The 24,475-nt window shown below is 43.0% G+C and overlaps 1 protein-coding gene across 2 annotated transcripts in view; it reads left to right on the top strand.

Moving 5' to 3' along the window:
- Window positions 1–5,225: 5,225 nt before the first annotated feature.
- Window positions 5,226–24,475, top strand: part of LOC148481812 (nuclear receptor ROR-beta-like) — a 94,280-nt gene continuing 75,030 nt past the window's right edge. For both annotated transcript variants that reach the window (XM_088452948.1, XM_088452947.1), the window contains exon 1: window positions 5,226–5,873. In XM_088452948.1, the coding sequence (XP_088309074.1) occupies window positions 5,867–5,873 (7 nt within the window). In that variant the 5' untranslated portion in view covers window positions 5,226–5,866. The remainder of the gene's footprint in view (window positions 5,874–24,475) is intronic.

The following is a 24,475-nucleotide window of genomic DNA, read 5'->3' as shown; positions in this document are numbered from 1 at the left end:
AATTCTCCCTGGCTAGGTTAAGAGCTCCCAGTCGATGTTCTTCAGAGGTGCCACTATCCCCTATTTGGAGTTCATCCCACCATGCCTTTTCAGTTTCGGGTTCGACCTTGGTAGAAGCCATTAACTCCTTCTGATGGACATTAAAACTGAGGCTAACGACATTCTGGAAAGTAGTCCACATCAGTTTAGCCATAGGTTGGTTCCGGTATAATTTAACTTGGCAGTTATGAGGGTTCAGAATTCGTATGGGTACTCTACCATATAGTCACTAGAGCACTTGCCACCAAGACGTCGCAACTAGCGAAAATGACACTTAGTTCAATGAAAGCCCCGAAATCCTGTCCGCTGGGGCCGTGGCAGGTTTTTCCCCACACTATGGTCTCTGAGTTTGGCTGGAGTTTAATAGGTTTACTGTCTGTAATTCTGACTTTGCCAATAGCACCGGGATTCTGTGCCAATTTTTGGTGACCTTGGATGACCTTGACAGTTTCCTGTAGAGTTTGTCATGCGGGTAAGACTGCCTGAGACATTTCTCCTCTTAATATAGAGACCAATTCCTCTGGACATTGCTGGAGGATGTTCATCCCTAGTATAACAGGTGCTACTTTTGCATCACTGGTTTCGGTTACCAGACAGCCTTGTCGAACAAGAGAGGTCTTTCCAATTTGCACATCGGTCTCCCAATACCCGACATAGGAGATACCTAGGCTATTACTGGCAATTAGCTGTAGCCATGACGGAGTTTGTAATAACAATTGTCCATCCCCCCAGTGTTGGTTGAACTTAGCGAGCTGTATAGTGGTGATCTGCGACCCGGTATCCAGCATGGCAAATGTTTGTATGCCATTGATCAAGATGGGGATAGTGGGACACGATCCTACATATTGGGGCCACCATTCTTCCGGATGAGGATCTACTCCGCCGGCTCTCCCTGGCCGGCCTCCATCCTCGGGGTCTCGGAGTTTAAAGACTCTGTGCGATCACAGTTCCTTGCGATATGTCCACTTCTCTCACACCTTCTGCAAATGGGTCTTCCTTGAGAGTCAAATCTATTGGTGGGTCTTCTTCCACTTCCTCTAGTGGTTTTCCACCCGTCATTCCTGGTTGATCTCCAATCCGAGTTCCATCGTACTCGAGGGGGAGAGATATTTCTTGGCTGCTTTAATTGTCACATTTCTTTGCGCATTTCTGATAATTCCATGGTTATTTCCGCCAATTGTCCCTTTAGAGCTTGTATGGGGTCTCGAGCTGGTAGTTGAACACTTTGTCCAATGGGATCTCTCCCAGGGCTGTTTTCATCCCTCGTTGAATAGGATGTGTCTGAGTACCCTGGCATTTCGGGGAATGCAACTCCTTGCCTTGCACTTTTTCCTATCACTTTAATAGCGGCCTCTTTAAAGTCCAAAAAGGTATCATCAAGTTGCATCCTTAACATCCGCAATTCACTACGGACACTTTCCTTATTTGCGCCCTCAATAAATTGGGAAACCAGGGTTTCATCAACATTTTCCTGATGATCAATGGCTTGGATGGCTTTTAAAGCCTCTTGGAGGCTTAAGGCATAATCTCGAAGGGTTTTGCCCATCTTTTGGTGTCGGCCGTAGAATTTCATTTTTAATTCTGAAACTGTCTTAGTTTCAAAGGTGTTGGACAGTCGTTCTAATATCTGTGACACCTTCTGTCGTTCCACCCGTGGCCACGACGAGACTTCTCTAAGAGCAGCTCCCTTGAGTTGGCCGATTAGTATTTCTACTTGTTGCTGCTCACTCACAGGGTATAAGCGGAACATACCTTTGATCTTCTTTTTAAATTCTAATAAGGTTGTTCCTTCTTCTCCCATACTATCTCCACTATAGGTTGGTAGCCAAGGGGCCCCGAAATAATATGGCATTGTGATGGGCGACACCAGTGTGGATGGCATTGCTCCGCTAGGTGATGCATTGGATGACGATGAATGTTTCTGACTTGGTGAGGCAGGTAATAGTCTCCTGCCTGGAGTAGATGCCGAATTCTGGGGTTCTGACATTTTTCTTTTTGTTCGTCCTGTTCGTGTGACGCCAAAAATTTAATAAACACTTAGAATGTTAGAACTGAAGTTGCGTAGTGTGATGCGTTTTCTTTCAATCAATTTGCTTACCAGCTTGTTGGTAGATCTGTTCAATGGTAGTAAGGCTCCGACTCTCAAGATATTGGCTCACTTTCAGTTTTAAAGCAAATTTATTCTCAAATTCTCAAACAAGGGCAAATGGATACGATGGAACAGATAATGGTAACAATAAGATACAATACAATATGTTAAAACATTTCAATAACAATGTAATGGACACTTTTCTGAGAGAATGAAATATACTCCGGTCCGTGTTATATTTATTACTCTGGAACACAGGATACTCGACCCACTTATGGAAGTAATGGGTTAAACACGAACAAGCATATCACAACACTGACGTATACTTTAGCTTAAATGAAGAATTATGACTATCAGCTACTTGGTGCACCAAGCAAATACAGCAGATCTCAGTCTCTAATTCTACCCTTGCATGCAATAGGTTATCTGTTTAGTAGTTAATAATTTTACGTTGCCCGGGTTGCTGGCTAATTTGTGAAGAAAGAGTCAAAATATCCTTTACTTATGTAAAATCCTGTACAGTTGTGTCCTAAACGGGTAAAGTTAATTTATCATGAAGTTCAAATTGTAATCCTCTCTGCCTGCTCTTTAGAATGATGTTGTTAGCTGACTAGAAAATTAGGTTCAGTACAACCCTACAGTATTTCATTTTAGAAGCAGCTGGAGGGTAGCTGAGTAGGCTCTATTAGCAGTGGCAAACGCAGGATTTCCAGAGGGGGGTTTCCAAATGCTTAATTATTTGAGTGAGTGTGGCCTGTCAATGAAGAGGACAGAATTAGTACTTAACCAGCTTTAATAAGCGTCATACAAAGTGTATTGTGTGTATTAATTCCAGCATATTCAGGACCAGTGATCACCATAAGCCATTAGATGCGCCAGTAGGGCCATCCTGCCTGAGCTGAATGTATTTATTTTAGATGTGGGCACTATTCCAGACTATTGGAGAAAGTCCGGGAGCCTGGAGGCGCAGCAGAAGAACCTAGCACTGCCCTGGACATATATGTACATATTGGGCTCTAAAGCAGTGCATCTCTAACAGTGAATGTTTACCAGATCTTCTAGTTGGTGCACAAGTTATTTATTACTGACTGATACATGTTAAAAGATCCACAGGTGGTGCTAATCATTTCATTTGTGATACTGAGAAGAACATGCAGCACTAGTAACAATCTATTATATTACTATTTCTATTGTGGTCATGGTGTGGGCTGGGGAGGGGGGATTACAGGCATATGGAAACCCCCCCTGCGTTTGCCTATGATTAGGGTTAACGCTAGCAAACTCTCCTAGCTACACTTATCATAGTTCATTGGTCTTAATGTTCTTTACAGATACCACTCTGTTATATGGACAAGGTATTTTGCAGGGACACAAGCAGTAGGTGAAGTATTCACTGCTGACTTTCAAAGGATGCTCGCAAGCGGGTCGATGTTGCCCCACTGCACATGCGCACGACAGAGGGAGCTCCATCGTGCGCATGCGCGAGACCCGGATAGCGACGGGCTCTCCGTCGCTCCGGGTCTCGCACCAAAGGGGGCGTGCTGTCGATGTTGATTGACAGCATGCCGCCATTGGTGGGCGTGCCGGGGGCGTGGCTGCCAGACGGAGGCGTTCCCATGGGAACGCCTACCGTCTGAGTCCGGCCCCACTGACATCAGTTATGATGTCAGTGTGAGTGATTTTGGCTCTGATAGCTCCCGTCGACCGCTTGCGCCGCTCTGCTGCTCCGTAAATAGCCCTCTATGGGCTCTCTTTTTCCCCCTCCGTGCAGTGGCTACATAGGCTGCCCCTAGCACGTGCCTATCAGTCTCAGTGTCCAGCAAGGGCAGCCGGCTCCATTTGCTCCCCTTGAGGGGGTTAACATGTTCAAATATACGGTATATATATCATGAGGCACTGTATGTACATAGCAAACAGTGCTTGAATTTTTTATAAATAAAACAACATGACTATATATATATATTGGTAGCCTTCAGCTCCTACCCATATAAATACATCAACTAGCCTGTCATTAAAATACAAGGCATATATATATACATATATATATGTTCAGTTTAGTGTACATATATGGATTTACATATTTTAACTGCATTTTTTTATCAACTGGACAGCAACACTCTAGGGGTACCACACATCTCCTAGAATACAGGGCCAGCTCCAGGTGTTGCCGCACCCTGTGCGGAGAGGGACTCTGATGCCCCCTCACCCTGTGCGGCCAAAAAGGGGCATGACCTAATTACCATAGGTCACGCACCCGAAGTGACACTAACTGGAGGCCTGCCCGTACGGCACACCTCCCATTTAACGTCAGACTGAGGGCGAGCCCAGCATTCCTTCAGTAGTTGTGCTGCCCCCAGCCCTCTCACTGTACTGAATGGATGCTGTGCACATGCGCGCGGCATCCATTTCTCTTTTCCGGGGCCGGCACCATCGCACAGTTGCGGCGGTGGGGATGCCCAACCTCCCGACCATCAGCAGGACACTTCAGCATGCGGGTGTGAAAAACGGGACTGTCTCGGTGAAAATCGGGATGGTTGGGAGGGGTCTGTCCTCTATGGGGTGGCGCCCCTGTTCAACTGCACTTGTCGAACATGCCTCAGCCGGCCCTGCTAGGATGCACTTGAGTGTTGCTGCTATGGTATGCTAGAACTGTGATAGGTAGAGCATGCTGGGATGTGTAGTTCCACAGCAGCTAGTGTGTCACAAGTTGCCTACCTTTGCCATAATTGAGCATCATAGAAAATACAAAAAAATCAATTTTGCTTTGAGAATATTGTCATGGAACAGAACTCTGAATATTGTTTTCGAAAAACAGTGATAGCTGCTTAAAAAGCATACAAATACATACTGCCGGGGAGTTCTTACTCTGTGCAAGCAAGCAGTCTCTTTAATATGTGGCGTTTGTTTTCCTCAGGCAGCATGCTAACACGCTGGACTGTCAGCTGATAGGGGGTGTGACTGTGCGTCAATGAAAGGGTCGGCCCTTGCCTAAACAAGGGAATGGGGGGCGTCTCTCAGAGACAATGGGGCGTGCCACCGTTGGATATGTCATGTGAATTGGCACATGCTGGGGAAAAGAACTAGTTTGGCAGCAGCAGATTGGATCGGAGAGAGAAAAGCATCCGGACTATTATAAAGAGATCTAGGAACCGAGTGTACGTGCAGCGCCCGTTCTGCAAATCCTGATTATCCGGTACAGAGATCAGGCTTGTTAATACAGCACTGATGATCTGAAAGTGTTATACAGGGATCGCCGATTCACGGGGGTTTCATAGTCACCGATCAAAACATCTGGAGAGTAACCGGTTCTGAGTATTTTCTGTATAGGGGTGTCCTACAGTCCTTTAAAAAACACAGCGTAATAACCCAGCATATATTTACCATTGGTACTTTATTTAGAACATTAACCTGCAGTGTCCTGAAACATCACCTCTTCACACCTTAGTTTTATTTATTTATTTTTTAAATTGGGGAATGTTAAGTACAGCAGCCCGGAGACCATCTACCACCGGAATACACCGCTAAGCAAGAGGACCTAGGATCCTGCAACAACTAACAAGACCAAAGAATAAATGGCCGCTGTCAAAGCATTAAATTGGCAATTACAAGAGGATTGAATTCTACTCCGGTATAGCATGAAAAATCACTAACCAACTATTACGGAACAGAGGGATTCAACATCACTTTCAAGACCATCATATTATTAATGTTTGAACCATCCTGAAATTCATATCAACAATGAGAGGTACGGATATTTCTCTATACACGTACTATTTAAGGGTTCTTTGATCTTGCCATTTTATACATGAATTGCCACCCTATTGTTATTGCTCAGAGTTACAGATGGCTGTTGGTGATGAGTTGTTACAGGATGGTTACAGAGGAGTTTCGGAATAGACATCCCGGTTAGCCAGGCTGTGCAATGTATCAATTTACAGTCAGATATGAAATCTGCTTACAGAGTGGGACTTTTTTTTCCTATATAGGGTAAGTATATGAAACTGCACAAAGGGCCACATTCTGTTACCTTGTATATCATTTTAGTATAAAGTCTTTCATTTCTGAAGTTTTGGTCTAAAGCTATGGGACGTCATTCAAATGTCATCAGATATCAGGGTTACCTCTGTTAGTCAGTCTTTTGTTTTCCCATTTTCCATTTCATGGCTCTAACATCCTTTCCATTCATTCACACAACCCTCCAACTAACTCATCCATTTGCCAATCTCTTCACACCACCTTTCAAATAGAAATTGGTTTGTATAGTCCTGTGTTACTATAATGACTACATCCTATCCATTGCTTATATTGTAAACCGTATGTTTCATTTGTGGGGGGAATTCTAGGAACCTTTTATCCTTCCCTGTGCCTACGGTTACATCCTACACCATCCCCCAATTACAGACCAGCACCGGTCCTTTGGAATCTCTAATGTCACTAGTTTATTTGTGTTTTTACTTGGTTCTATTATGTACAAAAAGTTCAAGTCTGTTTAGCCTGAATCAGCAGGTTCCCCTCTGCGAGAACCATTATCTGCAATTTACATAAACTATACCTTCCTGCCAAAATGTTACCTAATATATACTTTCTTGGTGGTCTCTAATATTGGACTTGTCCTCTTTTCCCTACTCTTGGCATTTAGCATCCTCAAGCCTCCGAGTCCAATCAGAGCTGTTGTAGCTGATCTTTGGTAAAGAAATGAGCACTGTGTTTGTGTAGTCTCTTCCTGGTGTCTTGTTTTGTGTCTATGGAGGAGCCTGCCTGCTTCCCTGCTGGGCACATGACAATGTCCCAGTGACCCAATTCTGAGTGGGTGGAGCTGGCAGCTGGGGAGTCTCAGGTCTGTCCCTTCTATGCTTCCTGCATCCTCGTCTAAGTAATGCCAGGCAATAATATGTAACAATAATATGTAATAATACTGGCAAGCTTCCAACACAAGCAACTAAGTATATAGACACATACTCAAGGCAAAATGGTTTCCACGCAGTTTTGTAAGGACTTATGTACACAAATGTTAATAGAAGGCAAAGCATTCCACATGCGTACTTAAAAACTGATAATTGCACTTTAATGTAGATAGTACAAAAAAAATTTAAGCAATATACCTTTAAACAAACACTTTCTGAAAAGCATTCACTTTGCATCAATTTCAAAGTTGCCTACAACCAGAGCCAGTGCTAGGATGTTCAGCAGCCCCCCTGCAAACTATCATTTTGCGCCCTCCTACAAATATGTAATCTTGACATGTTACTATTAGGATTAGGGAGACTATATAATGTTTTTTCATTTATTTTTCAAATATATGTTTTCATTTATAGTAGTTACTATATACTAATCACCATCTTTGAATCTTAAGGTCAACCGCACAGGCAGTTAGTACAAACATTGCATCATATACAACCAGAATGGATTATAGGTAAAATAATTTGCATATGTAAATGATTCAAAGATTAAAGATTCAAGTAATCGTAATTAGCACATAGCAAGCAAATAGCAAGTATGCTGGATGCCATCAATGCCACAGATTTGCCCTCCCACCACCCCACCTAAGGAACTGTGTTCCCCTCCCTACTTCTTACTTTGGGTAAACAATAGAAAGGAAGATTGTGGCTTGTTCTGTTCCTGTCTCTCAGACTTCATGGCCTAGTACCACATGCTCATCCCATCACTTACATGGATGAGCAGCAGCTTCACATGTAAAAATGTACATCTTTTACTCCTCCAGTACTGTGGCCACTACTTTGTCTGGCAGCACTACGAGGAGATGGAGATATATTTCTTTCCAGGAATATGTGTAAATGTAGTAATATAGTTTGAAAGTTTGATACATCTCACCTTGTGTGTCAATGGTTAGATCACATTATGTAAATCAACACAGTGAAATATAAAAATTATTATCTGTAGGTAAAGTACCTGTGGAAAAATTACTAAAAATATTTATATAATAAATTGCTTAGCTAAAGAAAATAATTTACATCTACATAATTTTAAAAAACCCTCTTAATGGGTCTATCCATTACCAGACTTTGTGAACAATCCGACCAAAACCAGGAGGTTTTGGTAGCATTGTTCACAAAGTCGGGTAATGGATAGCCAGCAAGGACCACCGATGCGCGTGCACGCTGGGTCCTTGTCGACCCCAACTATCTACTGAACATACCCATCAACCTGACGACGCTCGTCAGGTTCCCCATGTTCCGAGATAGGAGGTCCTGCACTGAAAGACGCTCAGTGAACGCCGTTCAGTGTGGTCACCGCGCCTCGGCGACCTGAAGGTCTGAACGCTAGACATTCAGTCTTTCAGATCGCCTAGTGGACAGGCCCCATATCTAAATAACTTGTCTATATATGTATATATATAAATAAATATATAGTGTGTATGAAAGTTATAGATTCATTGATGGCAAGCTATTTTAGATTAGATGATTTTATCCATGCTAACAACTTCTCTACTGTGAGGAGACAGCATGTTTTCTATTACTTTGGTGTATTGTTATCTGTTTCTGTTTTCAAGATTATAGACTTGGTTATTTATACCAATGTTATCGCATAGATTAATCCTCAATTACTTCCTTAACATATTCTTAGGACCGTTGTTGTTCAGTCTCTGATGCGTGCTGCTCATAACTGTGGGGTCTATTTAATAATCCTTGGATGGAGATAAAGTGAACGGAGATAAAGTACCAGCCAATCAGCTCGTAACTGCCATATCACAGGCTGTGTTTGAAAAATGAAAGTAAGGAGCTGGTTGGTTGGTACTTTATCTTCGTTCACTTTATCTCCATCCAAAGCTTAGTGCATAGACCCCTGTATGCCATGCTACACGACATGAGATTCACAGATTCTATTGATGGTAATGTGGCTAGACATTATCTTAGCGCAAATAGGACTCAAACACAACGGAGTGTTTCTGGAATATGTGTCAATTATATTGCAATAAGTAATTATGAATTTGTTGGTCCTATTAGACAGTGCTGTTTGATATCGTTGAAGTACTTATTATTGCTTGTAGTCAGGGCCGGTTCTAGATCAAGTGGAGCCCAGGGCAAGTATTTCCTTAGGCACCACACACACACACACTGCCCCATAGCTTGCCCCCACAGCCACACACACTGCCCCATAGCCTGTGCTATAGCCACACACACTACCCCTATAGCCACACACACAGCCCCATAACCTGCCCCCATAGCCACACATAGTGCTCCATAGGCTGCCCCCATAGCCACAGACTGCAAAAGTCCATAAAAAGTATCACTCGCTGCACCCATGGACCTTGGCTTACTATATGTACCTCCTCTTTCAGCTGCTCCAGCGTCCAGGCCAGCTCCGAGTCATCTCCCTGTGCTCTTCTGTGTGGTGAGATAAGCCGGGAGGAGCCTGCCGGCAGAGTGTCAACATGTTCTGAATGTTGACATTCAAGATGTCGATACGTTTAAAATGTAGACAGTTAACATGCCGACATCTGCATTGTTGATTTTGGCTTAATGTTAACATTTTCAAAATGTGAATGTTGATAGTAACAATGTGGACAATTCCAATAAGGGTTAGGTTTAGCCAACAATTAGGGTTAGACTACAATTTGGGTTAGGGTTAGTTTTAAGCTAAAATAGTACTATCGATATTCTGACTTTATTCTGTATAACATTTATTCAAATGTCGACATTATGTTGAACTTGTAGACATGCTGTCAACATTCAAAATATTAAAAAAACAAAACAATGACATAACATTTATTCAAAATATTGACATTATGTTAAACTTGTAGACATGCTGAATGCTGACATTCTGAATGTCTACATATCATACCCAATTCCAGAGTACTATCACCACCTATCACTTGGACAGTGGTTCCCATGTAGTGCCTCAGGTTGGTGGTCCAATACAAAAAAAAAATGATTTATAGTCAGTGTGATAGTCAAAACCAATGCTAATGGCTGCCAATCAAATAATATGTGGACAAAAAGAAGCGCAGCCCTGACAACCACCACATAACTGTACCTAAGGGTGACGTATAAGCACGATTTACTTCATTTCGTTTTTGCTGAATTTCTCAATAAGAAACTTTAGGCCCAGGGGTGCCGTGGAAAAAATGCTGATACTATAGGGCGCCGTGATTCAAAAAAGTTTGGGTGCCAATGACATAGAACATACTTTTACTCTGATATTCTAAAATGATCTTGTTTAGCTAAATTGATTTAGATTAACTGGGAGATCTTTGTAGTTTGCTACAGTCTGCTGTATTCTCATTAGTTGTATGGATGTATAGCCCCCTTGTTAATAAACAGACCATAAATCTGACCCCCTCTCCTTAAAAATCAGACGTCAATCACTCTGCAGTTCTTCGTTGTTTCTCAGTGCCCTCACTGTGATTGGTCGAAAGCTCTAGCCACCCTCCAATCAGTGTATGGAGACCTTCCACACTATGATTGGTTAATGACCAGAGCCATTTACCAATCATCATTCTAGCAGCCATTTACAGGATATGACAGAAGCCTTTCTTACCCTGTGACAGCAACCAAGTTAGAAGCAGGGGGTGCTGCATGGCTGCTCTGTTTGTGTGATAAACACATTAGTAGTGGCCAGCTAGCATCCTTTGCTTGCATCACAGCCATAAGGCAAGGAACAAGACCAAGGCACAAACTAACCTTTCAACATTATCCCATAGTTCATCTTAACATCAGATTCTCAAGAAATGTACATGATAGTGTTCCATTAAAACCATATGTATAAGCATACTACTGTATATTTCACCATGTGAGTGTAGACACATAGGAACTGCATGGCTACAGTTTAAAACACCAAAAGGTACACTAGGAGCCATGTAGTTAAAACCCCTATGATCCTACTAGTACATGAGGTGAGGCTATTAAATAACAAGACTGTACTTGTAAAAAATAAACCAAACTGCATGAGTTAAAAGGGAGTGAGGGAACATTGACCTTGGGCTATCCCAAAATGGTTTTGCAAGTGTCACCGTTCTCGCACAGATAGTTTTCTGTCACACAGCATTCGAAGAAGTTGTGTTTTTCCCGTGCGTCATAAAAATGCTTAGTTCAAAAGTAGAGCAACGTGTTAACTTAATATTTTCAGTTAAATTAACAAAACGCCCACTGGATCTTTCCGTATACTAACCGGGGCTTACAGGACAGATTGTATGTCATGTGCTTGTGTGTGAGTGTCACAAAAGTAACAGTCATGAAGATTTGGAAGATGAAGAACGTCCCGGAAGGCTTTGCACATCAAAAACAAATGAAAATGTGGAAAAAATTTAGAAAATTGTTTGAATTGACCGTCAACTCAGCATCCGAATGATAGCAGAAATGGTAATCATCGACAAAGTGTTTGTTTTGCATCAAGATCGTAACATGACAAAAGTTTGTGCTAAGATGCTTCCAAGGCTTCTCACTGCCGAGTAGAAAGAAAGTGAAAGTGAATTTGTACAGATATTATGGAACACATTCAGGTGGATTCGCATTTTTTAGACAAAGTTATTACCTGTGATGAAACATGGATCTTCCAGTACGATCCTGAGACAAAACGTCAGTCCATACACTGGAAAACACCATCATCATGAAGGATGAACAAATCACATCAAAGCAAATCAAAATTCAAAGCCAGGGTAATTGTTTTCTTTGTTATCAAGGGTGTTATTTTGGAAGACGCAACAGTGATTCAACATTACGACAAAAATTTTCTAGCAACTTTGCTGGAAAAAACAGAAGAAAGAGGCCAAAGTTGTGGAAAAATGGTTTCATCCTCCAACAGGACAACGTACCGGCCTACACAGCTCTCTGTAAAGCAATATTTGGCCGAGAAACACCAGTCTCATTATTTAATAGCCACACCTTGTATTTAGGAGTGCGAGAGGAAACAGGCCTATGTGAACTGTGAACACAGGGAGAAGTGAGAACATATCAAACATGTATCACCCTGTGAACCGCTAACCACTCTGCCATGCCATTATGTCTGATTCATATATATGTGTGTGCGCACGGATATGCACGTGTGCGTGTACATATATGTGTAATATAATATAGTATATAAAATTTAGATATTATAACTGAAATATATTAAAAATATTTAATGCTTTGGCATGTCAGGCAGAAATAATGTGTCTTTTCTTATATAAAGAATACAGTATGGCCCATATTATTTTCGGGGGCCACTTGTGTATCCCCTTATAACGATAGCTAAAGCTGTTCCTCCATTTGATTTTGTATAAAATATCTCCTAGTATATATGTAAAGCCATACATACCACTTATAGAATGGTAAAATAGAGTGGTTAATTTATTAGCTGTAAAGTTAGTGGCTATTACTATGTAGCTTGTTGCTCAAACAATGACATCATATATGCAGACAATGCATTTAAAAGGACCACTAAGTTTAGAAATCAAATATATTTATTTAAAATGCTAATAAAGTTATCACTGTCTACACAGAGAAGCCCTACTGGGAAACACAGCATCACTGCACTGAGGCTGTAGCTTTCGTCTGCTGTTAAATCGTGCCAGCGAGAGGGGCCATAGGGTCATGCGGTTGTTATTACACAGATCTTTGCTTTGTCCTACACACTGGGAGAGAGGCTGGCCATTTACACTGTATAGATGGGACAGTATCAATGTGTGTTTTGACAGTGTTCTCGGCAAAGCTCTGTACAGCTGGAGGAGCAGGGTCCTTCTAAGAAAGATGTGAGAGACAGAAAACAAGACAAGAAAGTGTAGTGGCACTCTGCACAACAATACTGGCCACATATCACCTAGTATGATTTATTATGGTTCTTGTTACTTTAAGGATCAGGATTTTGCAAAATCCAAGTAAGCTTGTGAATCCATCCTGGTGATCATCAAGTATGCAGTCTTGGTTGTGGTGACATGTATTTTCAGACCACATATAAAACTAATATATAATGATCATTTTATCAACACAAGAGAAATAGAAGTCTGAAGTTGCACTATATTAAAGAAGAACATTATCTTGGACAAAAACATCCAGGGTCAAAACTGACACTATTTATAACAATAAGCAGTTGGCAGCTGTGCTATGTCAACATATTCTATAAGAGGAAGGTTTGCATATATACTTGGTACTGTTACAGCTTGTCTTTTATTTATGTTCAACTTCACTTTTAGTTGTAAAAGAAACAAACATCTGTAACCCATAAAATCATATTAAAAACATTTTGGCAAAAAGAAATAAGAAAAATTTAAACATGTTAATTATATGCATTGCAATTGTTATATTTTGTTAATGAGGTGGTATTAGGATTAACCTCTTTAGTAGTGAAATACAGCCATTTAGCTGATGAGCTCTGGAGTGGTGGCAATGTTATATAAATTGTTTGGGTTTTAAGTTACACGGGAGATGTTATAGAAGAACATCTTGTTCCTACTTAATGTTGGAACAGGTTGTGTATGGTTTTATAAGCCTCTAAATTGCATGTATATAACTACCATGCCCCACCCACTCCTATCTTTAATTCTTGTGTCTATTAATGAAAGTAAGATGATCAGCCATGTTAAGCTGTAATCATCTTTTTTAGCAATTATATCTAGCATTCCAAGTTAATTACTAGGCTTGACATTGTGATGCAATTGTAGGCTAAATAATTTAGTCACTTAGTAAATGTAAGGTAGTTTATTGGAACCCATATTGGATGAAGTTTCTTTTTTTCCTTCATCTTTTATATGCTGATTTTTAAATTTCTTCAACTTTTAGGCTGAAATAGTTAATGGACAGTATTGAGCTTAAACTCCACTGTAGGACAAATGCCCTCCCTAAATGGTAGTGTAAACAAACCTGTGCACTGCCCAATCACCTTGCGATCCTTATCTAATGTCAATATGGCTGTGTTTTCACTGTGTGCATGCTGGTTATCAAATTCAATTCGGCACCATTTAAAGCTCACAATTGTAACAAAAATAGAATGTGTTTTTGTAGAACAGAGGGCCTGATTCAGAGCCGGATGCTCTTTCAGAGCGCTTGCTCTGAATCAGTGCCCTCCCTCTCTTTTTGCTCGCATAGCTATGGATGACCACCCACAGCTATAGCGAGCAGCCAAAAAGATGGTCGTGATGGTCAAGACCATCGCGACCATCGGGCTTGTGACGAGACCCTTGTGGTAGGGTCTCGTCTGCTGCAAGCCCTGGAGTGCTTTTGGCTCTATCAGAGCCAAAAGCACTCCCACTGACATCATTTGTGATGTCAGTGGGGCCGGCCCCAGACGGTAGGCATTCCCCTGGCACGCCCACCAAAGGGGGCGTGCTGTCACTCAACATCGACAGCACGCCCCCTTTGTAGCGAGATCCATAGCGACGGCTTGCCCGTCGCTATGCGGGTCTCGTGGATGCACACGATGGAGCCGGCTCCCTCGTGCACATGCGCACTTGGCCAACATCGACCCGCTTGCGAGCGCTCAGTGCTCGTGAGCGGGTCTGAATCAGGGCCAGAGTTTCTTTACTCCATTCCTCAGGATGTTCAAATGAGGCAAATTGCAGATGATCATTTTTCTAATAAAGATAAGTTAATTAGTGAGTTGATAACTCATTAAGCCAGCTATGGAGGTTGGTTTCATTAAGAATGTATGTAACAGTGATGCATATTATAATAATAATAACTAAAATAATATGCAAGGAAAAAGTGTAAGAAAAACTCTCTCACTCAAACAAACATCCAGGGGCCCATATATTAATAATTGTATTTGCAATACCATCTGGGCGCGATATTACCGCCTATGATCGCATTGCAGGATGCGATTGTGGCACTGGGATGTAATAAAAGCACCCGCAGGAACAGGGGCTCCAAAAAGGAGCATGTCCCTGCGATGTTCTGGGAGTGAAGTGGCCGACAAGCAGTCCTGCCGACAGAGCGGCCAATTTGGTAGGTGTTACACAGGAATGGGATTGAAATGTCGGTGGCTGTGTAGCCGCCGGTTCAAATCCCAACAGTGCTAGCCCGACGCGGAGGACATCCTGACAGCAGAAGTAAGTAATCTAACCCTCCCCTCTCCCCCCTCTTTAGGGTTGCCTACCCTAACCTCCCCCCTATTGCCTAACCCTAACCCCCCCAGTTAGCTTCTAAACCTACCCCCCCTCCCCGCTCCCTAAACCTAACCCTCCCGGGGGGGTCCCTAACCCTAACCTCCCCCTCTAGTGCCTAAACCTAACCTCCCCTTCCCCTAGCCTAACCCTAAGTCTGGCTGGGGGGGTCCCTAAACCTAACCCCCCCATCCCCGGGTTTATAGCTACTTACCCCCGACGCTGGACGATCGGTCTGGTGTCCTGTCGGGTTACCGGCATCGGGATTAACATAGGGGTCGGTATTTCGATGCCTATGTTAAATCTCCTGCCGGGATTATAGTGTCAGGATTGAGACCGGCGGTCTCATAACTAAATCCCATCACACACAATGGGCCACCTGATGTCTAGAAAGACATCACCACTGGATGGGCATTTAATTTGCATCGTTGGGAGCGTGCATCGTCAGCGGGTACACACTGGCCATTATGTGCCAGATATGCGACATATCGTCTAGTGTGTACCCAGTTTAAGGCCTTAAATGTGCAGTATTCTAATAAAAAAAAATCCATAGATAAGACACTCACTGGATTCTGTCCCAGGGCAGGTTCCTCTTCTCCCTGCACCCCAGACAAACCATCAGGCACTGATTCTGCTCTCCTTCTCACGTGGACTCCCACTCCGCGCACACACTCTCCTTTTTTTTTCTTTCTCCTCTCCGCTTGTTAAACGCTGACTCCTTCTTATCCCGTTCATTGCCCCCTGGCAGAGCTGCTACCAGCAGACAGAGCAGAGCCCTGCAGTCTGCTGTGCTGTGAAAGATGTCATCTCAGGCTGGCTGTCACGGAATATGTTACTATGGGGGCCCGTCTGTCCCAATGAGTGACAGCCCAGATCGCATTACTATTCAGTACCTTGCCACCTTTCTTTTTCACTACCAGTCCCGGAATGGTGGTGGAGCCTAGAACAATCTGAGGGGGCAGAGCTTCAGGTGATTTGGGGGCGGGGCTTCAGAATGCATGTTGAGATGCTTCAGCCTGTCCGGGGGTGGAGCTTCAGACAGACCTGAGAGTAGGTGGGGCTCCAGACGGCCGTGGGGCTGAGGTACTTCTGTGTGACTGGGTGCTGCTTCAGCCCAGGCAGCCGGGAGATAAATGATCGGGGTGATGAGAGGACAAAAAAAAATCCTGTCAATACTATCTAAGGATGCTGTGGGCCTATTTGCATGGGTGGGCCTGAAACTGTAGCTCCACCCGCCCCATTGTTAATCCGGCCCTGAATATGTAGCTGGGACCAAGTTCCGGAAATAATCTGACAGCATTGCATCCCCCATAGATATCTATAGGGGTTGCGGTGCTGGTGGAAATGAAGGGACAGCAGCAGGTATTGGAGATCCCTCCATAATACATTCATGGGATATTAAATATTGTAATGATAAATGGGCCTCACAATGTCCTATTGGGTGCAAATATGGTAAGCTGAAAAGAGTATTTTATAGGCTTTCGGAACACTTCCAACTACAGTAATCATAGGCATGGAAACAAGTAAACATTGGAAGACAAGAGCTGAGTCCAAGGTTCAGTTTGTTTGGTAAATACTATCTAGATGATGTGCCTCTCTCTAATGTTTCAGGTTTTAAAAGACAAATTGAACAGTATATGCTAAGTATCTACCTTTCCATAATAATGGTAAAATAGCAACAATATACAAAATAGAGCAACACATGGCAGGCAGCTCTTTTTCAACTTAGATAGCATGTATAGACCATGAAATGTTACCCTATGAATGCCAGTCACTAAGCTTAGATGTTGCGTGCTTGAAAAATTGGATATAATATGGCAAAATAAATTTGGACAAACTTTTCCATTAATGGGAATTTAAATTAAAGATGCACTCATGTAGCCTACATTTCATTGCATTATGGAAAAGCAGTCTCAAATATTGGAAATAAGGTGCAAATCTTAAATTATAATTTGTGTAAATGTTGTAGTGTCAGCAAATTGTATTTTATATGTTGTATAACAGTACTTTTTTTTTAGCTTTTTTCTTAGGAATGTGAAAATACCAGAATCATGTTACAAATAGCTGCATACATTACAAAGTTATATAACACCTGTCAGCAGGGCCATAACTAGGTAGTACGACCAGTGCCTTGGCACAGGGCACCGCAGGGCAGGGGGTGCTGTTTGGACCTGTCAATTTTCTGTGTATTATCATCCTCACTTGTAGCTTCCTCTTATTTCATCCCCAGCATCTCCTGGCCTCTCCTATCTCTTCCCTGGCCCTTCTCCATGAGGGGCCATTCCCCTTTTTTGGGTGCATTATGTTCCTATTTGAAAAATGAGGGGGGCGCCAAAGCTTTTTCTGGCACAGGGCACCAAAAAGTCTAGTTACGGCTCTGCCTGTTAGGGTAAATATGTACCTCATATCTGCATGTAAGAATAAATTAAGTGTAAAATAAAACAAAACAAAAAGCACATACACAATATTTATATGCAGCCAAATTTCAGGCGCAAATGCAGAATTTCTAGAGGGGTTTTCCAAATGCTTGATTTTAGAGCGAGTGTGGCCAGCTCATGAAGTGGGCATAATTAGTGCTTAACAAGCTATAGTCTGCCTCACAAAAAGTGCAGTGTATGTAATACTTCAGACATACATATCCAGCGATCACAGTAAGCCATTGAATGTGGCAGTAGGGCCAACCTGCCTGAGCTGACTTTTTTCCGGATGTGGGCAGCATCCATAATCCAAGTGCGCAGCTCTGCAGAGCATTGGAGTCCTGGAGTATGAGGGAGCGGGAAGAAGAATATTTCGGCCCTGTACATATATGGGCACATTGGTCTCCTTATACACTGGATGATGAATGTAATACAGTGTTAATAGTTAACAGTTTACAGATGGTTTATAGTACAGGCTGAAGGGGAGAGAATTAAAAAACAAACTTTCTGTATCAAACATATTTATCTCATATACATAAGAGTTCAGGAAAAAGTGAAACATCACTTAATAAATATACATACATAGTATAACCAGCAGGAGGCAGAGATGAGCTCTCTAAGCACACATTGTCCCAGTTTTGAGGTTCCCAAACTTGGCTCAAGGCACCCTAATGGTCAGGTTTTAAGGATAATCATGCTTGGTCACAGGTAAATTAATTAGTATCTCAGTCTTTCGATTTAACTGTCTGTGCTCAACCATGGTTATCCTTAAAAGCTGGACCGTTAGGGTGCCTTGAGGATCAAGTTTGGGAACCTCCGTCCCAGTTCATGTTGAGACACCTCTCTCTTCTTGCTGGTAGCTGATCTCTGGTCCGATGAGCTGATTGAGCGCTCAGAGCCACACACACAGCAGACTTTTGGTCTATTTACAAAGTTTTGGATGGAGATAAAATGAACGGAGATAAAGTAGCTGCCATGTCACAGGTTGTGTTTGAAAAATGACAGGAGCTGATTGGCTGGTACCTTATCTCCGTTCACTTTATCTCCATCCAAGGCTTAGTAAATAGACCCCTTGGTAAGAGAAGCGGCTTCCATTGGGCATTTACAGCAGCTCCATCTATTATACTGTACAATGTGGCTGCAGCTCTAGCAAAATTGCATTATATACTGCTGCTATTGTGGGTATGATTCAAGCCGCTGGTCGGGAAGGAAGGAGGGGAAGAGTTGTCACGCAACTGGAATCCCCCGGTATAGGCCTATTGATTTTAAAAACAAATTAGGAGAAATTACAATGTTTTGGGGTTTTGTTTTTCATTTAGCCTTTATCCATACTCTGACTGTGCTTGTGCTTATTGTATTTGTGTATATCTTTTGGTGTTTAAACTGTCTTTAAAGTTGGAAAATAAAAACAAATATTGAGCCTGCTGACATAAAAGTGTTGACAATAAAGTACTTTTCTGATCCTATGTGCTATTTTGTGGCGGAGATGTATTAACATGTTTATCTACAGAATCTGGCAGCATTCTATTAAATTTGCACTCATAAAGGGCATTGTTTGTTTAAACAATAAAAGAAAGTGTGGTAACATAGTATAAAGTTGTATTAAGCAATGTACAGTATCATGATCATTCACCGATTTATGAGTACAAATGAAACCCCTTCAGAATTCCATACTTCACAGGTTTAACTTTTATGTATTTCATAGATTGCTGGATTTTATATTGTTTGCAGTAGCACGCACATTGGGGTAGGCTGATAGGGGAGACATGACTCTTTTTTTATATTTTTTTTTTATTTTTTATTTTTCTTGAAGTTTTATTCAATTTATTTTTTTAGAAAGGGATTAAGCTGGTCAGTATTACCTGCACCTCAGCATTCTAAGATCTCTTGTAATTGTAGTATAATGCTATACCTAACATTACTATGACAATCATCTCTTATTTCTAGGGTGCAGAGGTGATCTAGATTAGGCCACCCCTCCACAGAGAAAATTCCCAGCAATGGACACAAACTTTTATAATACTAATTTCCATCTCTGGTTGTAACTGAATTATATGTATTTATATTTAACGTTTGCCCATACTTGCCTACTTTTGACAAAGCATTTCAAGGAGATTGTGAAAGCAACACCTACTGTATGACTCTATGAACATGGATGTATACTACTACATCTGAGAGAGAAAAACCTTGACCGATAAAGTCATCACTCTAGGCCTAGGTCCAACGCGCCCCCCTCCCTTTTGCCTGTCAGCAGTTTTAAAACTCATTGCGTATGATAAATAGTGCTCCAGCCAATCAGCTCCCAACTGCATTTTTCAAACAGATGACAGGATTGGCTGGAGCACCATTATCGTACTCATTGAGTTTTAAAACTCGTTGTGTATGATAAAACTCATTGATAAATGGGCCCCTATGTCTGAATTCTGCGAAAATGCCTAGCAACAGGCTGGTCAGAATTTTTACCAATGCGGGCACGCCTCCAAATAACGTCACATAGGGGGCGTGGCCTATGATAACTAGGCCACACCCCCATTTTTGGCCACATGTGATGTTGGGGCGTACTGTACAGAGGCGGCACAGGGTGCTCTGACCCCCGGGACTGGCCCTGTACGGGTTAGCACATGATAGATGTTATACTTGTGACCTGTATTGGAATACAAAAAAAAACATTTATTATCAATCATGTGGCGACATGTGGTGCATCCTGTGCATTCAAAGTCCCCTCCAGGGGGAGCCGCACCCTGTGCAAAACGGGAACTATGTGCCCGTTACCTGCGACCAAAAATGGGGCCGTGGCCTAATTATCATAGGCCACGCCCCCTAAATGATGTAAATTGGGGGTGTGCCCATATGGCAAGCCTCCCGTTAACGTCAGGCTGGGGGTGAATCTAGCACAACGTCAGTAGCCAGGCTGCCCGCGACATCAATTCCTCTTCTCTGGGACCGGCACTGCCGCACAGCTGTGGCGGTGGAGGTGCCCAACCTCCCGACCACCCGTGGGACACTTCATCCCTCGGGTGGAACAGCGGGGCAGTGCCCGAAAAACGGGACTGTCCTGGTGAAATCGGGAATGGCTGGGAGGGATGCGCCCTCTATGGGATGGCGCCCCTGTTCGACCTCACTGAGTGAACATGTCTCGAGCCGGCCATATATATATATATATATACATATATATATATATATATATATATATATATATATATATATGAAAAATAAGAGAGTGAGAGCAAGCGCCTATATAGTGTAGTAGTTTAGACAATATGGCACGATCTCAATAACTATATGCGTACCGTATTAACCCAACACTAAAAGCAGTGTGTTATGGGTCTTTATCTTGGTTTCACCTAATAAATTCCTCTATCGTTCCCGAGTAATTTGCATCTGACTTCAAACGTGAACTCTTTTGGACAGCATAAATATAAGTGAATATATATTTCCTAGGAGAATTCCAACAGAGCACTCTATATAAAACATCAAATACCATCATCACAGGCCTCACCCTTGTAAATACTAGTTAGAATTGTCTCAGGGCGTTCCTAGGTATAGTGAATCACATTTATGCCATCTTAAAGATTCACACATTACAACATAATACCAAATTAGCAGACAGCACCCACAACAATACCAACAGGCTATTACAGTACACTGCTATTGAATTCTGCAAACACCAAAGAATCCATAGAAAATCTAAGGGACCTATTTATCAAGCTTTTGTTCATAAAATTATATAGAAACTAATTTTATGACTTGTTGCTACAGAATGGGGAAGTAGTCGGTATCCCAACAGTCAGAATCCTGACGCCCACTATATCGGCTTCGGGATCCTGATAAGTCAAAATGCTGACAACTTCAAGCAGTAAGTGCTAGGGTTTGACTGCAGGAGGGGATGGTTAGGGTTAGGCTGTGGAAGGGGAGGGTTAGGGTTAGGCTGCAGGGACGGGGGAGATGGTTAGGGTTAGGCTGTGGGAGGGGAGGGTTAGGTTACACTGGGAGGGGAGGGTTAGGGTTAGGCTGCAGGGACTGGGGAGATGGTTAGGGTTAGGCTGCGGGAGGGGTGGGTTAGGGTTAGGTTAGGCTGTGGAAGAGGAGGGTTAGGGTTAGGCTGCAGGGACAGGGGAGATGGTAATGGTTAGGCTGTGGGAGGGGTGGGTTAGGGTTAGGGCTAGCCTTAGACCACCATCAGGATTCCGCTGCCGGCATTCTGACTGTTGTGATTCTGACTGGTGGGATGCCATTCCCAGCCAACAGTATGTACTAATAGCACGATGCAAGAGATTATACAGAAATCTCTGGCAAAGTGCTAATTAGCACTGCAGATCGCAGTCCCCATTATTATCAATGGTGACTACAATCTGACCCCATGTACCAAACTCTGATCAATGTACCAAACTCAAATCAAAGCTTTTTGGAGATTGGCCACGTTAGTTTACACCAATGATTTTCAACCTTTTTCAACTGGATGCACACTACACAAGATTTTAAAATTGCCAAGGCACGCCATCTGGCGAAGCGGCCTGTAAAATATAATAAAGAAAAAAAAAAATACACACACATTGGCTCCCACATAAAATAATACACACACAATTGCCTCCAAAGGAATAAAACACACTACATTGGACTCCACAGGAATAAAACACACTACATAAAACATACTACATTGGCCTCCACAGGAATAAAACACACTACATAAAACACACTACATTGGACTCCTCAGGAATAAAACACACTACTGTACATTGGACTCCTCAGGAATAAAACACACTACATTGGACTCCTCAGGAATAAAACACACTACATTTACCTCCACAGGAGTAAAACACACTATATTGGACTCCTCAGGAATAAAACACACTACATTTACCTCCACAGGAGTAAAACACATTACATTGGACTCCTCAGGAATAAAACACACTATAGTACACACTACTGAGCTGACCACCGCGGCACACTTGACAACCACTTGCGGCACACTAGTGTGCTGCGGCACAGTGGTTGAAAAAACACTGGCTTAAACCATATTCAGATGGTATAAACTGCTTTAAGCCTATGGAGGCTTACAAGCAGGAGAGAGATCTTGGGTGGAGGTGGCTGACACTGTACGCATGCGCAGTATCAGCTTCCCCCGGAGAAGAGAAAGGCTTCTACAAAATGCTGGGGATATAATTTGCAGGGACAGCTGTTACTGCAACCGCTGTTCCTAGCGGGGATATTTTCATATATGGATACTTAATAATTGCTATATGGATACTTAATAATCACATAATTTCCTAGATTATTAATACATAGGCCCTTAGTAAATATAACCCCAAACACCTGGATCTATGAGAAATCACAATCTGGGATGGCAACTAATAATATCAGTGGTTGGGTTACAGTACATCATACATAGGCCCTGATTCAGAGCCGGATGCTCTGACCAGAGCGCTCGCTCTGAATCAGGGCCCACCTCCATTAATATGGAGCGTCCTCCTGGACGCTCGTATAGCTGTGGGTCACCACCCACAGCATATACGAGCGTGCAGGATGATGGTCGCGGTGGTCTTGACCATCGCGACCATCGAAACTGCGAGCAAAAGCCTGCGGTTGGGTTTTTCAACCGCAAGGCCAGGAGTGATTTTGGCTCTATCAGAGCCAAAATCACTCCCACTGACATCACTAGTGATGTCAGTGGGGCCGGCTTCAGACGGTAGGCGTTCCCTTGGGAACGCCTCCGTCTGGCAGGCACGCCCCCGGCACGCCCACCAAAGGGGGCGTGCTGTCAGTCACCATCGACAGCACGCCCCCTTTGATGAGACACTCCGAGCGAAGGAAAGTCCTTCGCTCGTTGGGTCTCGCGCATACGCACGACGGTGCTCCCTCCGTCTTGTGCATGCGCAGTGGGGACCATCGACCCACTTGCGAGCGGACAGCCGCTCGCGAGTGGGTCTGAATGAGGGCCATAGTTGCCAACCGTTCCTAATTGCCAGGGTAAGTCCTATATTTTAAAGATGTGTCTCTTACAATGTTCCTGTTTTTCAGTTTTTACCCACAATAAACACATTATAAAATTCTATTTAGAAAAGTTAGCTGTAATTTCAGGCTTAATATATAGAGCCTGATTCAGATGTGGACGCAAATGCCATCGCAGCTGCGATCTCTCACGGATTTGCAATTTTGAAAATATGCTAATGAGCCACTCGCCATCTAGTTCTTAGAGGCGCCCACTGATAGCATCTGACATCCACTCACGTACAAAACTGGAAACATCGGAAACATGGAACGCAGAACAGACGGCCATTAGCCTTTTGAGTAAGTCTTAAGCTGTCACAGACACAGCTGGTCTCCAGGAACGCAGAGGGCTCTCCTGCTGTGAGCAAGAAAGCAGTGGCTAATTTATATATGCCCAGAATACAGTGTTTAAACGGTCTCGCACACCTGCGTTTCTCTAGCCACCCCGTGTTACCGCCCCCAAACGCTGACTACCTGTCACTCACTTTGCGAGTGATTGCTCTGTGTCAGGGTAATCGCAATTAAATTGATGCACGTGCGCAGTGCAGTTTTGCGCAATGGCTAACAATTGCATAATCTGAGTAAATATCAGCATTGTGTCCACGTCTGAATGAGGCCCATAATGCTTAGAAATCCATATTTATTGTAGAGGAATATTTAATATCTGCAAAAGTACATTAATATCAAGGCCCTCATTCAGAGCCGTACGCTCTGAGCAGAGCGCACGCTCTGAATGAGGGCCGGGCTCCATTTTCATGGAGCGTCCTCCTGGACGCTCGTATAGCTGTGGGTCACCACCCACAGGCTATACGAGCGTGCATTGTGATGGTCGCGATGGTCGAGACCATCACGACCATCGAATTTGCGAGCCGGAGCCTGTGGTTGAGGTTTTCTACCGCAAGCTCCGGA

The sequence above is a fragment of the Taudactylus pleione genome, unplaced genomic scaffold (assembly GCF_031769625.1).
Source record: "Taudactylus pleione unplaced genomic scaffold, aTauple2 ptg000560l, whole genome shotgun sequence".
NCBI classification, from domain to species: domain Eukaryota; kingdom Metazoa; phylum Chordata; class Amphibia; order Anura; family Myobatrachidae; genus Taudactylus; species Taudactylus pleione.
The sequence above is the reverse complement of the archived record's forward strand: the minus strand, read 5'-3'. Positions and strand labels throughout refer to the sequence as shown.